This window comes from Pogona vitticeps, chromosome 12 (genome assembly GCF_051106095.1).
Source record: "Pogona vitticeps strain Pit_001003342236 chromosome 12, PviZW2.1, whole genome shotgun sequence".
NCBI classification, from domain to species: domain Eukaryota; kingdom Metazoa; phylum Chordata; class Lepidosauria; order Squamata; family Agamidae; genus Pogona; species Pogona vitticeps.
This window is the reverse complement of record NC_135794.1, coordinates 2,726,166-2,746,509: the sequence shown is the minus strand read 5'-3', so window position 1 is coordinate 2,746,509 and position 20,344 is coordinate 2,726,166. Positions and strand designations below refer to the sequence as shown.

The 20,344-nt window shown below is 44.7% G+C and overlaps 1 protein-coding gene across 3 annotated transcripts in view; it reads left to right on the top strand.

Annotated features, from left to right (window-relative positions):
* ENTREP2 (endosomal transmembrane epsin interactor 2) overlaps positions 1-20,344 on the top strand; it is a 142,282-nt gene that overhangs the window by 72,808 nt on the left and 49,130 nt on the right. For all 3 annotated transcript variants that reach the window (XM_072981539.2, XM_072981540.2, XM_072981541.2), the window contains exon 3: positions 13,671-13,781. In XM_072981539.2, coding sequence (XP_072837640.2) covers positions 13,671-13,781 — 111 coding nt within the window. The remainder of the gene's footprint in view (positions 1-13,670; positions 13,782-20,344) is intronic.

Below are 20,344 nucleotides of genomic sequence, written 5' to 3'. Positions count from 1 at the left end.
TCCACATAAAAATCAATATTCAAAACGACACTTTAATTTAAGAGAACCAGTCTTTATTGGAGACCACGGCTATAATTCAGCCCCTAAAGCAGGCTCGCTCCATCTGGGGCTGTATTTCTTGATTTTTCTCTCCCCCCCTTTGAGAGAAGAAGGTAGAAATTTATATAGCATAGATAGTAATCCTTATTGCTTAAAGTGCCTGGAAAGTGACAGGATTTTACTCCCCCTTTGTCAGCTCTGTCGATTCTTTGAATCAGTGATAGAAAATCGGGCTTGTTAGATAGCCTTCCAGCTGAACCAAAGTGTGGGTGGCCCCTTCCCCCCCCCCCCCACAGCCGTCTTCTCGTTTCAGGTTTTATTCCCAGCAGGGGCTTGTCCTGACAGGTATGCCAGCCCGTGGGCCCAGGGAATAGCCTTCTTCAGAGGGAATGGCCCATAGTTTATTTTATTTATTTTATTTATTTTTTAAAAAATTGTATACCACTGCTCTGGGTTCAAAGTTGGCTAAAACACAATAAAGATAAGTCGAATTAAAAAAAACCAACGATGTTAGCAAGGCTCGAACGACAGCGCCAAGAGGCAGGAATTGCAAAAGAAAAGGAGGTACGGGCATCTCAATAAGTGGAACAGCAGAGGAAGACCTGAAGCAGGGTTGCCAGAAAAGGCCTCTCTATAAAGCAGGGATTTTGAAAATCTTTTAAAATTAAGGAGGGAGGGAGCGGGGCGCAGCTCCATGGGCAGTTGGTTCCAAAGTGTTGGTGCCACAGCAAAGAAGGCCCTGCTTCTCGCAGATGATCTCCTGGCATCCCTTGGAGTGGCTACCCGGAGGGTCATGGCCTGGGAGCACCTAGTGGAGCGGCTACATGACCTTGGGAAAAGACAGTCCCACAGGTAGTTTAGGATGAAACCTGACTATATTTTAGCACGTTTTGAGAAATAGTGCTCCCTTGAATGGCAGAAGATGTCTGTTTGTCATAGCACATGATTTCCCCCCCAGGTTTTACATCTTCTCTTTGTTTTGCTGTTGGTTGTCAGAAGGTAAAACACAGGCTTGATTTGGAAGGCTTTGAGTGCTAAGGCATCAATAACTGAAATATTCCTGTTGTGGGGAGAAAGGATCCAGGTTCAATCCCAGAAATGTCTCTTTGAGGGGAGGCAGGGATTCGAGCCATGAAAAAGACCCTGAAGAACGGCTACCCGTCAACTATGAGAGCAGGCAACATTACAGGAGTCGGCAAGCAACTCTGTTCTTCGTTCTAGAGTGTAGTTGGTCAATTTCCATCTCTCTCTCTCTGTGTTTGGGTCCCCAGTGTCCTATTTTCTTTTCCTCTCCACCATTTCAGAGCTAAAAGAGAGGAATAACAGGAGGAAAAAGTATGTGCTGGTCAGAGGTTCAGCATAGTAAAACATTCTTCTACCCCAGTGAGAATTTAAAATGGGAGTGTTTGTCAAAAGCTGGAGAAAGCCCGGTCCTTTAAATAGGCTGATTTGGGTTCTTTGCTATTCCCTAATCGTGCCCATTAAGGGGGTGGAAGGCAGTGCGGCCTCTCTTTTGAAGTGGAAGAATTCTGCCATGAAAAACAGACCTGTCGTTCATAAAAAAACGTGCATGGACTATTTGTGAAATAGCTCACCAGCAAGCGTCTGGGATTTTTCACGTTGTCGGTATAAAGGGTGACATTTTACAATGTCTCTGCTTTCAATATTTAAGAGCCCTCTCTGTTGCAACATCAAGGAGTGAGAGAAAGTTCTTAAACAATTAATGCAAAGTGGGTTTTCTGCCTACACACCCATTATGCATGTGTGAATGTGAATGTGGACATGGGTGTTCCTTGTTTCCTTCTAAAATTTCTCTCTGCCAGTGTTTATAATTCATTCCACCCACTTGTTCCCTGCTTTCTACATTTGATTGAATTAGTCTCTGTGTTTAATATTTATAGAGTGGTGTGTTGGAAATGAATGTAGATGAATTCGGAGCAGGGCGTCTGGGCCTTAAATATATTTTCAGGGTCAAAATCAACAGGGTGCCGAGTTTATTACAGCAAGAGAGGCGCTTATTGTTTTTTCATCAACAGATGACAGAAAATCATGTCTTGCAATATGCTTGGGTTTGGGGTTTGTGCGTGTGTGTTGTTGTTGCAAACCAAGCAATTAGGCAGAACTTCGTTGTGCTCGGGCGCCCGCAGCAGCCTGTAGCGGAAGGGTTTCGATTTGCTCCCGCTGGAATGATTCAAGGGAATGCCAGGGACATCAGCTGTGGATTCTTGACAATAAATAAGTGATGGCATCTATTAGCAGCATTATTGCTTTTAAATAGGCACTGGCAAAAGTCGTTAGGAAGACGGATGTGTTTTTCTGTTGTGATCCTATTTTTTTTCTATTGAAAGTACAATAAGTTCTGCAAAGTTTAACAAAGTAATAGTCAACGGCTTTGCGCAAAGCTAAGCAGTTGCTTATATACAGAGAAGGAAGGGGAAACCAAGCAGTCCATGAGTAAAAATAAAACAAACCAGAGTCTGGCATTGCTTTTCTTAGAACCAATACAACATTAAAAACATGGCATAGAAAAATAAGATAAAAATAAAAACTGCAGAATATCTTGATTAGGAACCTCAATCCCCATCCACTACCAAATGACTCTTTACTGTGATGGGGTGCTCTAATCCAATGGTTCTCAAACTGTGGGGTCCTTGGATGTTCTTGGACTACAACTCCCAGAAGCCTTCAACATTTAGCTGTGCCGGCCAGGATTTCTGAGAGATGTACCGTATTTTTCCATGTATAAGACTATACTTTTGTCCAAAATCTTTAGACTAAAAATTGAGGGTCATCTTATACACGGAAGTAAGCTGAGGAGAGAGAAAAACCAGTGGAGGGGAAAGCAGGGATCAAAGTGATCCTGCAGGGCTTTGATCCCTTTCCTCCTACACTTGCTAAGCCCCACTTAGATGTCTTAATTTGGGGTTAGAAAAGTGGGGGGCATCTTATACGTGGGGGTGACTTATACACGGAAAAATACGGTAGTCCAAGAACATCTGGGTTACCTAACGTTGGGAGCCACTGCTCTGATCAATAGCCCTGGTGGTGGTTTGCCAGTTGGAATCGATATGATCATGACTCTTCTGAGGCTGATCCTCAGGAATCTAGTGTGGATAAATGGATACGCTGGTGGATTGGGCCCTTTATCCAGCCTATAGTTTCTTATAGGGTCAGCCAGCAAATGGCTCTAGGCATCTTACCAGTGAGTCACACCCCCCACCATTGGTTTTCCACCACTACCCTCGAGGTATGACATAGTTATAAATCAACTTTAATAGTTCAGTTTCTCTGTCATTAGACACACAAATTACTCCGACTTCTCTATTGCGTGCAGCATCAATCATATTGGAAACTGGAAAAGCAAAACATACAAACAGACAAAGGAACGGTGTGGCGCTCTGTCACACCACTGGCGGCGCCTAATTTCTAATATTTAGCCTTTCAATGGTGGCGTTGAGCATTCAAGGTACTGACAATCCTGGCAGTTGTCTTCCATGGTCATGGCAAAATTCAGTATAGCACACACATCTCTGCTTTGATGGCGCATTGTTCAGATATGTTATCAGTCACTGAAAATGGCAGCCATGTATACCACACTCTTTCCGATGTTGCGCAAGATCAGAGTTATGGTTTTTGGGATATAGTTCATAGAAACCCGCAACCGGCATGAAATTCAGGATCTGTAGTCCAAAAAAGTAACTTTTCCAAGTTTGGTGGTATATTTTTATTATATTCTTCTTTCTTTTCTTTTTTTTAAAAGAAAATCTCTTTGTAGCCAGCAGTCCCATCTTCAGCCACGAGGTGGCAGAATTCCTTTACAATCTCTAAATGTCAGCGATCATTCTCTGGGGTCCTGCTTGGGAAACTGATGTCCCCGGATGGCCTCTAGGCATCTTCATGTGTAGTGGTTCTTTCCACAGGGTTTTGGAAATCTCCAAAACAGATGAAAGGAAAAGATAAGACAGTTCAAGGGGAAGGGCAGAGGGATGCTGCTTAGTAAGTGTGGAAGGAAGAAGCCTGAACAAGTACATGGGGAACAGGCAAAGAAGAGCAGCCAGAAAGAGGGAGGTTGGCAGGTCTTGAATCCCAAGTCCGAGTCCCTATTAAAAACAACTCCCCCCCCCCCCCCAGGAAAAAGTGAGGAGGTCAGTGGGCACGGAGCAGTCTGAGCCAAGTTGCTGGTGCGACTTGACAGCGAGTCCTGTGACCCGGGTCCCCATCTCTGTTCAGAAAGTTAAAGGGGCTGAGGTCAGAAGGGAAAAGAGGAGAGGCAAAAAAAAAAAAAAAGATGGGCGTCTAGGTTGTTCTAATATGTTTCTAATGCTTGAGATGCAAGGTGCCTCTGCTGGTTGAAAAATCAATTAGTGTTGTGCCTATACAGTATATGCAAGCCCAGTGTTGGGAAACACAATTCATTGGGTTGCTCCAGATTGACCGCCAAAGGTCGTTGTGCTTGTGCATGACCCGCCCCCTAGCCAAGGGGGGGTTATCTCCCCGAGATGACAAGCAAAGCAGGAGGAGCCCCCACAGGTGGGCGAGACCAATGGTGTCTTCCATGCACTGGAGGAGGGGGATTAATTAGCCCTGCGCTTGATAGCAAGACTCCTTGGGTACTCCCTCTTGAAGAATGGATATGGAAGTCCTGATGGGAGGACCTGCGCCTCATCTCAGGGAAGGGAGCAGAAAGAGCGAGGTGGAAAAGGCACCGAAAGGACAAGGGAAAGATGACACAGAGTTGAAATGGCATCGCTGAGTCTTGCCAGTGGGAAAACAAAACCACAACCCAACACTCGAAAGGCATTATAGTTTGCCTCGTCTTCATGCTTTTGTTTTCAAAATTAAGGACACCCCGTTTTTGTTTGAGCCATTATTTTATTTTTAGTCAGCTATTGGGACTGAAGAAGAAAAGCGGATTTAAAGTCTTGTCCTGTTGCCTGGAATAATTCAAGGGACTGCCTTTTATTGACCCAGTGTGTGGTTAGTCTGTGGCACTCCTTGCCACAGGATGCGGTGACGGCCTCTGGCCTAGAGGCCTTTAAAAGGGGATTGGACAGATTCCTGGAGGAAAAAGTCCATCGCAGGTGACAAGCCATGATGGAGGTGTAATGGGAAGGGCCCTCCAAAGGCCAGATGCAGGGGTAAGGGTATCAGGAGACAGGGATTTCATTGTCTCGTGTGTTCCCAGAGGCACCTGGTGGGGCCACAGTGAGATCCGGGAAGCTGGACTATAGATGGGCCATTGGCCTGATCCAGCAGGGCGCTTCTTCTGTTCTTCAGAGTGGAACCTGGAGGAATCCTTCTGGGCCCCAGAGAAAGTGAGTGAGGAAGTTTATATGCTTGGGCATCCATGTGGCACAGATTATTTTCCTAGAAAGATGTGTGAACTACACATTGCCAGGTGCCTTTGGAAAAAAAAAATCTCTCCCACTTAGCTTGGAGAAAGCTTCTCCTCTCTCTCTCTCTCTCTCTCTGTGTGTGTGTCTCTCTGCCTGAGCATTTCAGAGCAGCTCCAGAGGATACAGAGAGATTAGTGCTGCTTTTTACTAAATGGAAATGACATTTTGGGAGGGCTGCGGATGCCAAAATTAGTAGGCTGCTGGCCCGTTCGGAGTGCCTCTGTCTGATTCAGTGGTTCTCAGGAGAGCCCTGGTCTACTTTTGTAATCCTCGGGTACCGATCCTTGTCAGACGCCACCTTGCAGGTGAACGGAGAAGGTGTGAACCGGCGCTTCCCAGGTCCTGGAGGTATTTGGCTACAGCTGTTCCTGAAGCTTCGAGGGTGGGTTGTCCTGAGACCTTCTTGGCTGTCGAGGAAAACCATCTCTGTGGGAGGTGCGTCAACACCGGAAAAGAAAAGGAGAGAGAGAGAGAGAGAAGCCCTCTTACGCTTGGAAAGTTCACCATGGAAATTGTAGGCTGGCTGTGGTTCACACGAGTGTTTGTGAAATATTAATCCAGCTGTTGTCTTTAATTAGGGGCGATGGCTTTCTCTTCGTTTCTGCTCTCTCTCAAGTGGAGCGTGTTCCTCTTGATGCATGCAGTGGTAGAGGAGGGAAAGAGACTGGAAGCAGGAAACAGCCAGGGGTGGAAGGTGGGGGGAATAAACACTTTTCCTTTAGTCACCAGAAAGAATGTAGGATTTCTCATTTTCTGTCTTTCATCATTCTGCATATGCTGTATGCATGAACTGCTGGATAGATCAGTGGTTGAGGTCTCTGGCTGTGGAGCCAAAGGTGAGGAGTTCGATTCCCCCCAGTTACCTCCTTGAAACGGGCTGGGCTCAATAATCCATCGGGTCCCTTCCGGCTCTGCAGTTCTATGATGATGGAGATGCATTTTGTCCTCCCCAAAATATACAACATGTTTCAGTCATCCAGGGTGTATGAACATAAATGAGTGAAAATGCTTGAATTTAGAAATGGAATTAAAACATTACATCCAAAGAATGTCTCCATGCGCCAGGCAAGGTACATCAATGGAAGTTAAACGACATACATGAGACATTTCAGCTCAGAAAGAGACTGGGAGGCAAATGGATTCTTCCCGCATCTTCTATTGGAGTGCCCTCTCCATGAGATACTGTGTGCTCATCCACTCTTGCATTTTCTAAAAACAAGTTGTAGTTGTTTTTTTTTTAAAAAAGCTTGAAAACATTCCTTTTTAATTTTTTTTGAGTCCTCAAGCCAGCCTGACCACCCTCCCCAAAAGCATGCTTCCATGCTTGGGGGTTAAAATAGCCCCTCCCCAGACATTTCAAAAACGTCTTAGAAATGATGATTTTACAATACGGACAACTACAGTAGGACCTCCATATCTGCAGGATCAGTATCCACAGTTTCACTTATCCGCTGTCTGAAAATATTAAAATATTAAATTTTTTTAAATGATAAATATGTATTTATACATATTTCCATGATGTCATTACTGGAACTGGTCATTAGATGAAACCAGAGACAATACTACTCTCCCACCCCCTCTCTCATTCTCTCTGTCTGTGGTGTATATATGTTTGTGTATGTGGTTTGCTATTATCCACAGTTTCTGGCATCCACGTGATGAGCTTGTAAGTGATCCCTGCAAATCCCATAGTCCTACTGTGGATGCATTTGTCTGTGGTTATTTGTTGGCTGTTGACTCAAAACAAGAAGCTCCAGAAATCTTAAGAGAATTTTTGAAATCCTAACCATCAAGTCTCCCAGCTGGAAACATAACACCTTATTTGTAAATATGTAAGCGATGATGTCCCCCAAAATAGAAATCACAGAAAAGCCTAGTTATAGTCACACAACAATATCTCTGGTGCTTAATTTTCACAGCTATGTAATTGCTGTAAATGGCCCCCATGCTTTCCATTGCCCGGTTTGTGCTGTGTTGCTTTATCATTTCATTCATTCCCAGAAAGGCAGTGATTAGTGTGTTGGGGCCTACTATCAAATCCTGCTTTCTTGTCTTCCCGCTAAGCCTTTTTATTGTTTTCTCACATCGTTCTGAGAGTTTTCTTAGCTTGAAGATGCACCACTTTATCAGAACTGCAAAAAAAAATGGCGATGTTGTTGACTGAGAGTGTTTGACTGACTTGTTTGATTTCTCCTTTTTTTGGAGCCCTTGATCTTCTCTGCCAAAGTAGACCACCTGCTCTGCTTGGCCGTGCAATTCTCTAAGAAAAGGAGAAACGATAACTGATAATAAGACGCTGCCACGGAGAGAACCGATTATGCGAAGTTAAACAATCTCAAGCAGCGCCAACAGCACAAAAGATGGGCGTGCGATGAAAGGAGCAGCCCGTGGCTATTCCTTCTGCCAAAGCAGTTGGTATAAAGGTGGGGAAATTACCTTGTTGGACCACAAGTCACAGAATCCTCTAGCCAGTATATAGTCCCAAAAAAAAAAAAGTACATTTTCTAAGCTACGGAAAGCACAAGTGACATCTCTTCAGTAACTTTCTCCCACACAACCATGAAAACCAGCATTTCTTTCCCTCCAAGGGAGTCCTGCTTAATGAGGGGAGAATTTGTTTATTTATTAAATGTTTATCCTGCTTGATTAGCGACAAACATTACTGCAAGCAGTGAGCGGAACGGAACAAGCCCAACAAACGAGCCCCTACCTCGACCCAGCGACAGAAGACAGACAGCATAACAACAACAACAACAACCACAAATTAACAAACAAGAAACCACCCTATCAAAGAACTCAAAATCTGTAACAGAGGGTTCTCGGCGCCTTAACCCAAATGACAACTCCCAAGACTCGGCTTGGGGAAAGAGAACTATGATAGTTCGATTTATAGAATTCTTTGCAGCCGGTATGGCCATGGCAGGCTGTTTTTACTCGGTCCCCTTGACCATGCCTTTTCTCCTCTACAGCCTCGTTTAGTAGTTCAGTAGTTCCTTCGGAAATGTTGGGACGTCACATCCTGCAAGCCTCATCCAACATGGTCGGTGGCCAGGAAGCCGGATCCGGTCAAAAAGTCTGGACAGTCAACGACCGAGAACCATTGTCCGAGAAGGTGGTGTGGAAATTCCTGAGCTGATTCCATCCCCTGATCATTGGATGAACTGTTCCGAGTATTAAGTAAGGCGGCCAGTTGCATGTTGCCCCCAAAAAGAAGAGAGGATTTGCCCCACCCTAAAGAGGTTCCTTCTTAAAGATTTGTGCACTTCCATAAGACTTGAGGTTCCTCCTAGCATGTGGACCTCTTCCACTTAGGAGGAGAGATGGTCTTTTTAGAGATACGTTGCTGTTTTCAGAGTCCCTTCAAACAGTATCACGTCTACATACTGCTGCACTCAGAACACTTCAAATAAAACGGCTTATGGTCACTTGGACTCTTTAAATAAGAAGCAGGTATTGACATGACTGGAAATCCTTGAGCTGTTTCTGCAGAGCGTTCGTCGTGATGAGTCGGTGATGGCCAAGCAAGTGTGAACTAGCGCTGGCTCTGGTGTTCTTACAGTAACGTTGTTGGACATTGAAGAGAGCAGGAAAAGAGGAGGCCAAATTGTAAAATGGACAGGTGCAATGCCTGAAATCCTGTTGGGGGGCTCCACCTGCGCTTCACATGAGTGATGTCATTGGCAGCAGTAGATGCTTGCTGCTGATTAAGGGCTTTCTTTTGAAATTTCAGGGTACATACCGTTACATGGTGTGAGAGGTATGTGCACTTCAGAACCATAAAAGGAAGCCTTTAATCAGCAGCCATGAGCTCGTGCCGATGACATCATTCCCATGACACAGGCAGAGCTGCGCAACAGGATTTCAGTTGTTTAAAGAAAGCCACAGGCTTGAGTTTGAGTTCAGGAGAGGACCTTTTACTTATTAATTCAGAAGCAACCTGACAGCACATAAAGGAACGTATCTTATTAGCAGTATGAGTTACAAGTTGCTTCCCAAGAGATTCGATCGCTTGAGGTAAGACAGGTCTTGTAAGCCTGTGGGAAACATGACGGGAGTGATAGCAAACCAAACTTGAGTCGCAAAGGAGGATGAATTATGGAAGGAGGGGTGGAAGCATGGGCCACATCGTCTGCGTGCATGTGGACAGGATTCTGCAGCCGGTTCCGCAAGTCGCACGGGTCATTTTGTAACATGAGTGGAAAATCCGGGGGCTGTTTGGGAAAGATCAAGCAGCCCGATGGTACAGTGGCGCCTGCAATCAACGGAATGGAAAAGACAGCTAATTGGCACCCAAGACACACCGCTGCTAACAACAGTGTGCTGAGAACATGAATCCTTTTTGCTCAGGATGCTTAACAACAAAAGGCACACAGCGATAGGACGGGAGCCCCAATTAGACACCAGCGCAGCGCGGCGAGGGCGGCTCGGAGGAGCGGGCGCCTCTCCCCGTCGGAGTCGGCCCGGCGGAGAGCGGAATGGTTATTAGGATCCAGCCCGCATCCAGATCTTGAGAACAGGAGCAGATAACAAGCGGGAGCCGGGGCAGAAATAATAAAGGGAGCCGAGGGAATGCTAAGCAGTTACGGGCCTGACACTGCTGTTGTCTGGGTCACTTAGCAACTGGCACGGCTGGCGAGGGAAGCCAAAGACCGGAGGCTTCTGAGGACGAAGAAGACGAAGAAGCCGCCACAGGGGCGTGATGGGAAGAGGCTCAGGGTGGGCAGTTGTGGACTTCCCTTTGCCATCTCCATATGTGTGTGAAAGGATGCCATTTGCCCTGTGTGATGATCTTGTGATTCCAGTGGTTCCATGTGAGTTAACGTGATTACCCGCCTAGAAGCAGCTTCTGTGCCCAGTGGGAAATTCAGAGCTGTAGTGCTTTAGATGCAGAAGAGGCGTTGGAGTTTATCTCCTTCCCAGACACACAGACACATCGCATTGTTAGCAGGCGATTGTCCAGGCTCTGCGTAAAGAAAGAGGAGAGCCCGCTGCCTCCCAAGGCAGTCTGTTCTGCGGTGGAACAGGTTCTTCTTGTTAGGAAAATTCTCCTAATGTTTAGCTGCACAGTTTCCTTCTGCTGCAACATCCATACGTTTAATTCTAGTCCTGCCCTCTGGAGCAACAAAGAATGAATCGACTCAGTCTTCTGCAAGACAGGCTTTGAGACCTTTGGAGGCAGTGATCATGTCTCTCCTTAATCCTCCCTTCTGCAGTCTAAACATAGCCAGCTCTTTCGACTGTTCTTAGGATTTGGTTACCATTTCTGTGAACCAGTCAGCGTTTTGTGTAAATAGATTATGAGGTGGGGGGAAAAACAGAAGATTGAGAGAGAGAGAGAGAGAGAGAGAGAGAGAAATTTGATGTAAGGAATATAAACTAGGCATGTAAGGTGAAGAATGTCCCAAGGAGAATGGTAAAAGCTTAGCCCAGATGGCAAAATCAGAGGTCTTTTTTTTTTCTTTTGAGATGTGTTTTGAATGACGGACGTGTTGACACTGATTTATTCCAGATGCTAATGTCAAGCGATGTAGCGCCACTTCTGTGAATAACCGGAGAGCCAACCTGAAATTATTTCTTCTTGATTTACTGCTCAAGAGGAAATGATTGAAACACAGATGACAGAACCTCAGCCGATGATCAGGGAAGATGTTGTCTCTAATGGCACGTGAAGTGTGTAATTTATTTTGCGGTGTGAAACTTCCGATGGATGCAACGCGCTCTGTAGGGAGAGATCTAGAGGGTTTTTGGCAGCACTCGCCTCCAGTGCTGATCTAGTAATGGTCTATCATCATCATCATCACCACCACTCGTATGCATAGCCAGTGATGGCTGTTCCAGGACATCCCAAGTATGTGGCCTGGCTTGTCTGGTGGCAACATAGTCTTTCAGATAACCTCAACCATGTTTTTATCCCAAGAGATGTCAGCTAAGGGTGGAAGAGAAATTGATTTGGTTATCAATTAAATGCTAAGTAATTTACACTCCTGGAATTAATACGCACACACAAATTTACTTGTCCTTTTATTTCCTTGTGAATGTCGTGGCTCAGTTCTTTGGCGAACGTTTGCAATATATTTGTTGGATTGAAAAAGAATAGGTGTGTGTGGGGGGGAAGCACTGAGAAAAAATGGCTTACCAAAGAGTAAAGGTCAGGAAAACTAATGTACAAAAGAACATGTACTGGTGTAAATTGCACAGCAAAACAAAGAAGCAGGCATCGCTCTATAGTTGGGGGAAAACACAGGAAAGTTGTCAATTTTATTTATTTTTATTTTTTATTTTTTATTTATTTATACCCTGCCCCTCTAGACGATGTCTACTCGGGGCGGCCTACAACATAAAATGGACAATATAAAATATAGATAATTTTGCCCCTGAACTCTGCCGGATCACAGTAGATGGACACAGAGCAAGTGTATGAGCTCTCCCTTATGCTGTAAAACACGCCCAATTGCTGCCTGGATCGCAAGGACTAAGATGATGGTGAAACTAGGTGCACAAGAAGCTCCCTTACATGGTGCCAGGTCATTTGTCCATGTTAGAGCCGTGCCGTCAACTCTCCATGGTGGTGGCTCACCATGGATTCCAGCAAGAATATTTACTAGATCTGCTTAAGATTCCTGATGTTGCCCTGTGGTCTCCTGTCCATCTACTAACCAGGCCTGACACTGTTCAGTGTGTTACCGTGATGGATGATCTAGAACCGTGGTTCCCATCCTTGGGCAACCCAGATGTTCTTGGACTACAATTCCCAGAAATCCTGTCCAGCACAGCTAGTGGTGAAGGCTTTTTGGAGTTTGAGTCCAAACTATTGATGTGAAAGCAAGAGCGGGCCATGGAAGTAAGGCTCACAAAGCCAAGTTTATGATTCACGGAGGAACTGCTCTTCAAGCAAAGAATCACCAGCCTTTCTCAAATAAAGAGATCACAGAGGAAGTTTAAACAGTAGAGTTGCGAAAGGATTCTCTTTGCATTTCCTGCTATTCCCCAGGCGGCTATATTAGCACTCCAGACACTTTAAAAGTGCCGTGATTGCATTTCCCTGATTAGAAGCAATGCTCAAAATTAAAGCGAGGTCTCTTGGGGGTGACAGTGAAAAGCCTACACTCCAGCTTGCTTCCCAATCATCTTCCAGCCTTCTCAAGCTCTAGGGCAGCGTTGGATCGTTTACTTAATGCAGGGCAAATAATCTGGAACTCCATGCTTGCTGCTGTTGTCCGAAGATGGTCATCCGGGATTCAGAATTGCATTGCTTGCTTATTTTCAAGACAAGGGGCAGAACTGGAGGGAGGAACACTTGGGGTCTAACTACCGTGTTCCCCCGAAAATAAGACAGGGCCTTATATTAATTTTTGCTCCAAAAAAAGCATTGGGGCTTATTTTCAGGGAATGTTTTATTTTTTTCATGGACAGCAATCAACATTTATTCAATACAGTCATGTCCTCTTCTTCTGGTTGCTGCACAAGGGTGGAGGGTGAAGTTTCACTTAACTGGGGCTTATTTTCAGGGTAGGGCTTGTATTATGAGCCTCTTGAAAAATCCCACTAGGGCTTATTTTCAGGTTAGGTCTTATTTTCAGGGAAACAGGTTAGGGTAGAGCAACGGGGTTTTAGCCAGATACAGAAGTAGACTGACTTCATGACAGAAGAACGTGGATGCTCTCCATTCCGTACAGAAAGGAAAACTAGTCTTCATCCAATATTGGAACACTTAACACCTCCCTAGTCAAAACACGAAGGCTAGTTATTTTACAATTTTTAAAAGAAACTCTGTTAGCAAAAAAAATGCATCCTAGATTGAAGGCTCAGTCTTTCCAGTATTTCCAGAGGTTCCTGTCTGTCCTCTCCCTTTCTGAAAGTGTGCAAGGGGGCACATGGGAGGCCACCAGGACATAAATGTATAAACTTAAGTAAAGGGTTCTTTGGCTCTTTGAAAGATGGCCATTTTGTCTTCGTTTCTCGGCGCTGTTTGGCTGGCAATGTGAGGCTCTTGACTACAGAGAGCTCCTAGACACCAGGACAAAGGATGATGGTCATTTGTCACCTGCTGAGGCCATGCTCCCCAAGAGGCCAGCATGCCAGCTTGGGTTGTAAGCAAGCTGGTAGGTCTGAAGATCTTCACAGAAGCCTCAGTTGAAAGGGCTTATCCATGCTGCGGAGGCAATGTCATAAGCTGGCCACCACTTTTGCAACATGTGACTGATTGATTTCTCTCTCTCTTTCTCATTCCCCCAGATAACCTTTTTCATGCTCTTATCTGCCGTCTGCGTGATGCTGAACTTGGCCGGTTCCATCCTCTCCTGTCAGAATGCTCAGTTGGTGAACTCATTGGAAGGGTGTCAGCTGGTGAGTATCGGAAGCCACATTTCTATAAAACCAGCCAACCAATTTGGTAGGAAGACATGTCTGTCTTACAATCGTTGTGGAAAAAAATATTTTTGTTTAATTAGATCATTAAAACATGAGCGTGACCCGCCCTGTGTCAATGCATGACTATCCCAGACCACCAATCTCTGAGGTTCACTTCAGAGACAATGCTACCTGGACTTTGAAGGGATCAGGGCCAGGTTGTCTAAAAAGACGGCCTTCTTTTCTCCCACCTGCTCTGTTCATTCCAAGCTTTCGCCAGTGCCAGCACACTCCATGAACTTTGATCCCTCTTTTGAAAATAGAAACTCTAGTTCTGAGTTTATTGGCAACGGTTTGCGCTTTCCAAATAAAGAATCTGCAGTCACTGCTTTGCATTTCTTTATCTCTTCCCTGGAAATGGTGACACCTGATACTTCTGGGGCCCATCTGCTAACTTAAAGACTACATGATCACACCGGCTTTTAGGCCAGGCGTTCCCACCGGCCTTTCCTCTGGCTGCTTTTCTGTAACACCTCGCCTTGCGAAAAGATCTAGAGCTCTCTAATGATCGTGCAGGTTTTGTCTACCTCAGCAATGTAATGCTTCTTTCAATGTAGTGCTCACGCTTCAGGCTGATAGATTTCCTCTGACTTATTTTTTTCCTTCATATTTAATTAACTAATGATTTATTTGAAGTATTGGTTTATCCTTTTTGCGGCCCCCGCTGGGGCTTTTCCAAAACAGTTTACCATAAACAGATCAAAATGATTAAAAACAGATTCAAAATGTTATTCTAAGAAAAACCAAATTAAAACGTTCTTTAAAAGCATGTTTAGAATATTCCCTAAAGGCAGTTATTCAATCAAGTTAGAAGACCAAAGGAGAACTGCACTATTTTGATTGACCGTCAGAAGATCAACAAAGATGGAGCTCGCTTAACTTCCCTTGAGAGAGAATTCTTTAATCTAGGTACTAATGCAGAAGATGGCATGATTGCATACACCAGTCCAGCGCCATGGGTTGGTGAGAAATATAACAGAGTACCTATGTTAAGGGATCTCAGAGTCCAGGAAGGTATGTACAGAAGGTGGAGACCTTTCAGATTTCTTGGTTCCAGCCCAACCAGCGCTTTGTAGGACAAAATCAGCACCATGGTCAGAGCCAGGGCTAGGATTATAGAAAACCTGCACCTTGTTGTTGTTAAAAGTCAGCGGAAGATTGATAAATGCCCATTTTTAGCCATTAGCCTCCGAAAAACCTGGGATCAAGCATGTTGAAATTTTACCAGTATCATAAGTGCTAGAGAGCTCAGTGGTTTAAGTCTCTGGCTGCAGAACCAGAGATTGATTGGGAGTTCGATTCCTCCGCTCGGCCTCCTTGACAGGGGCTGGACCTGATGACCCAGAGGGTCTCTTCCAGCTCTGCAGTTCCAAGGTTATTGTTATTATAAAGTATTATACTTCTACCCTTGGCAAAGGGTGAGATTTGCCTTTATATTTTGAATTTATTTCATAAGAGCCATTCCTACGGATTGTCAAAGAAATCGTCTGCTTGAAATGCAAAACAGAGGGAGGTGTGTGATGCCAGGATTCTCCCTCCAGATTATTAGCAGCTGACCAGATATATTTACATGCTATTAAAAGTACTTTGGTGTGTCGTGAAAATGGCTGATGGTTGGATTCCAAAAGATCTCCTGGATGGAGAATTAGTGCAGGGAAATCACCCCAGAGGGAGACCACAGCTGCGATCCAAGGAGATCTGCAAGCGGGATCTGAAGGCCTTAGGAATGGACCTCAACAGATGGGAAACCTTGACCTCTGAGCGTTCAGCCTGGAGGCAGATGGCACATCACGGCCTCTCCCAATTTGAAGAGACCCTTGTCCAGCGGGCCGAGGCAAAGAGGAAGTCACAAAAGCAGCAAAACCAGGGAGCTGGACAGGGGGCAGATTGTATTTTTCTTCAGTGTGGAAGAGATTGTCACTCTCGAATTGGCTTTCTCAGCCACACTAGATGCTGTTCCAAGTCCTCAATGCAGAGCACTTTACTGTAGTCTCTCGGGAGTGACGGATGCCTAATCTAACCTAATTAAAAGTACTTAACTAGATGCATGCCTGATTGCCATTAAGGAAATGCCTTGCATCCAAACGAGGATCAGAGAAGTGTGTGTGTGGACGGCTCATGCTCGATCATCCTCAAGGATTCAAAAAAGAAGAAGAAAAAATAGTCTATTGTAAAAGGAAAACAGATGAATGGAGAAGAGGAAATGCAGGAAGAGAGTTGACTTTTAATTAAAAATACAAAATGGAGAAAAATAGGGAGGGATAACCAGATTTCACGGCGCAAAACCCCCAACATTTTCTAGGGTTTTAATAGTCCTAATTATTCATTTGTGACTATAAGAAAGTATTAAGTATGTTTAGAGTTGGCATTCCTAAGTCTAAATCAATAAAAAATACCCTGCAAAGCTAATTTTTACCACTTTGGGTCTGGAAAAGAAGCCCTAACACAATCACTTTGATTTATTTTGTAATTTCCTTGGTGTTTTTTTTTTTTTAAAGTCCCCCCTCCTCAAAGCTTCCCTCATCGGATTGCATTTCCAAAAGCCTCCTTCCTCCCAATTTATACATCTCATTAAATTTAAAGACCGAGCAACCCCCTGATTAAACTGTAATCATGTTTGTTACATCTTTTTAAGCTTCAGCTTGTTTCCACCCATGACTGCAGGTCTCATTCGCTGCTGGAATAATAAACAGGCCGCTTCCTCAGGGCCCCCCCTCTCCCAATTTTAAAAGGGAATTTTTAGCATTGAGATTTTTTTTTAAAAAAAGGTGTTTATTATATATTGAACCAAATACACCGAGTGATAAGTCAGGATTCTCAGTCATTTATTGATCTTGTCCGGGTGACTGAGGGAGAAACAAGATGGCGGCCATTCCCGTCCTATGCAGAATCCCTCCATGGACTGGAGGCTGATTCTTTCTTCAACATAATGTCCGTCTGTTGGCTCTTCCGTAACTGAAGTCGCCAGGATGAGCCAGTAGATTCAGGGCAGGCTCTGCCGCCACCCGGTCAACATCTTCTGCCTGAGGCAAGCAGTTGGCGTCAACTAACATTGGAACCACATGCTCTAGAATAATAGATGTCATTTCCCGCAAGAGACTAGTGGTAGGATGATGGATATATGTACAACACAGACCCAGGCTTTGCAGTGAATGAATGAAGGTTTGTTTTTTGGCCCAGGAAGATGAGACATGGTAGTGGAAGCCCCCCCCCCATGTCCCTCCATCGTGGCCACCCAAGCCATCCCCCCCTTTTGAGTCAACTTACCATAAATATATTGCTTTCTCCGGTCAGTCCCTGAACATTTTCGGTGCTCCACTTCAATGCACGCATGTACTCTGCAAGAAAAGAGGAAACTCCCTCCCCCCCTTTTCACACGGTTTCTAATTGTGTAAAGTACAACTGTGTTCTTTTTGCACATATGTAGAACACATTTCAGCGAAAGGGATTTTGACACGGGGGCAGCCAATCAATTGGCCGCGTAGCCCGTGTCGGTCATCCTCGCAGAACAAATTAAGATGGTTTATTCCCGCCTCTCTCTCTCTCTCTCTCTCTCGGAGAGCATCCTCCTTGTTTCTAATGATCCTGTCATATCTGCTTCCCTCTACGGTGGGTCAGAAGACAGCTTTGGGGGTTGGCTGAGTAAAAATGATTTTCTGAATGGTGTGGTTTTCATGTCATGAGTATGGTGCAGTTTTGGAGTTTTGCACTGTGTGTGGGGGGGGGCACGTTTTCCTACTGCAGCCTCGGTAAATGTTGGAACGGAGGTTCTTCTACTGTCCCGTAGTCTCTAAGCAACTTTGGATGTTTCCTGAATGTGGCACTTGGAGAGAACGACTTAATTCTGATGAATAGTGCATTAATTGTCATGGAACGGTTTGCTATATTTTCCTCAGGCTTTGATATTATCAATAAGTGGAATCAATTGAACAATGATTAATATTACCTGTTCTAGAGAGAAAATGTTTTAATGGTAGCATGTAGGAAATGAAATATTGCCTCCAGAATCCTTTGCTCAGGGTAAACATACTGACTGGTGGATTCTAAAAACTGAAGACAGCCTCTCTGCAGCTGGTGGTGGCGGTGATTATAGTAATAATAGTAATTGATTTCCTTTTTCAAAGAGGTTGACAGGAACAGACTGCTTTGAATCATGGACGGTTATGGTTCCCAGGTGGTCAGATAAGGACAGGAAGCAGGAGGAACACAATGCGGCAAAGAAGCAAGGAGAAATGACACAAATCCACCTCTCTCTCTTTCTCTCTCCCCCCCTTTGTGCCTGTCTGCCCTTCCTCTCCAGAGTGATTACATATTTTTAAATCCCCGAATTAGCATAGATAAATGTCATTTTCATTAAAATGGATAGGGTAGGAATTGAGATGGTGCCGTTAAGGTTGGCTATTTATATACCTTGTGTCTGTACACAAATCAGAACACAGCCTCCCTATAAATGGATAACAAAGAGAGGCGGTTTGGAGGTGCATCTGGCGCAGGGAGATAAAAACTCAGCTGTATCGCGACCAGCCATCTCTCAGTGGCCACGTGAACATAAGCTCATTAACACCTTCAGGAGGAGGAGATGACTGGTAGACCCAAAGCACAATAAAGGCTCTTAGTCCTTAACTCTTCTGGAAGAAAGGCATATAGTGATCTCTTAATATTGCATGTGAGTCTCGTGAATGTATTTCTTCAGCCTCCCTCAAGGCCACGTCTGCAGATAGCAAATTTTGGGAATTCAGGGCATGCAGACTTGAAGGAAGCACATCTAGTGTAAGTGACTCAGGAGGACTCAAAAGCCTGTATCGGTTTTTGCTCTTTGCAGTTCAGCACCGGCTAGATAGCTCAGTGAGTTGGGCATCCAGCGGCAGAGTTGGCAGGGTTGGGAGGTTGATTCCCGGACTTTGAACCTCATGAGAAAAGGCTGCCTGGGTAGCCTTGGGCCGGCTGCCCGGTCCCAAGCCACTTCTGAATACTCCTGGAAAGGGTCACCATCAGTTGGAAGTGACTTAATGGCATGGGATGATGACGCTAACAATGATCATTATCTAGTTTGCCTCTCAGGGGCTGGCCTGTGTTTTTATAAAAGTTCCCTCCGCTTTGGGACTGAACTTTTGATATCATTTTGGAGGCAAGGGAAGTGGAGAGGATATGGAAAGTTATTTGAAAAGATTAATTAGTTGCACTTACAATTCAGAGCGCTCATCCCAACGTGGGTAAAGGTAAAGGTAAAGGTTCCCCTTGACAATTTTTTGTCCAGTCGTTTTCGACTCTGGGGTGTGGTGCTCATCCCTGTTTCCAAGCCATAGAGCCAGCGTTTTGTCCGAAGACCATCTTCCGTGGTCACATGGCCAGTGAGACTTAGACACGGAACGCTGTGACCTTCCCACCGAGGTGGTCCCTATTTATCTACTTGCATTTGCATGCTTTCTAACCACTAGGTTGGCGGGAGCTGGGACAAGCGACGGGAGCTCACTCCGTCCCGTGGATTCGATCTTACGATTGCTTGGTCTTCTGACCCTGCAGCACAGAGGCTTCTGTGGTTTAACCCACATCGCCACCACGTTAGTCTCCCATTTAAAAACATTTTTTTTAAAAAACGACTTTCTTATTATTCAAACATAAACAAAACTGTACTTTTTACGGCTTTAAAAAAACCCTGCCTCAAGCCACTGGCCTCTGCTACCAGGAGTTCTGCAACAAGCCCGTTTTCCGTACAATATCATGATGGGTTCCTTAGGTTTGTGAACGAGCAGAGTTAAGTGATTTGAAACTGCTGTGTTTTTAATACCCCTTGTTGAGTTACGGCAGTCTGGCGGAGAGGCCGTGGTCTTCATGGAGGAAAAGATTGGGTTGGCATTTAAGAACTTTTAAAAAGTTTTAGAAATCCAGTTTTTAAACGGAAGGACCTCTGTCACTGAGGAGATCACCACGGTTGAGACCCTTTCTGCTCCTTTGTTCGTGTCAGCCTGATCCTTTTCTCTTTCTCTTGCTATCTCTTCCAGCCCTTCTTCAACTCTTCTCGCATGAAAACATGCCCTTATCTGCATTCAAAAGCCCACCAGGTTTTAAAGGAGAAGGGACTATTATTTATGCACTTTCTTGTCTTCTGAGTCTCGTCTCTTCCGAGTCTCGTCTGGTTTAGCATTTCCTCCCCTTTGTCTGAAATTATTCTTGTCAGGATCTCTCACAGTCCTCCTCTCAGCATGGACCACCACCAAGGCTGATTTATGAGAGACTCAGTCAGGGAGGACAAGCCCTACCAAATCAATCTGCAAACAAGCTGTAGTTTACATTACAGCTTGGTTTAATCTTCAAATTAAGTTTTTTTTCCCCCCTTTATTCGGTGAAGGATAGATATTCTAGGCCAGTTAATATCCTTTTGACAGTCTGCATTATTTATTCTTTTGATACGATGCATTAAAGGTCATTCTCGGAGCAATTGCTTTTCAATTTCCAGGATAACATGGCAATATTAATGAATAATATCCATTTCTTTGACA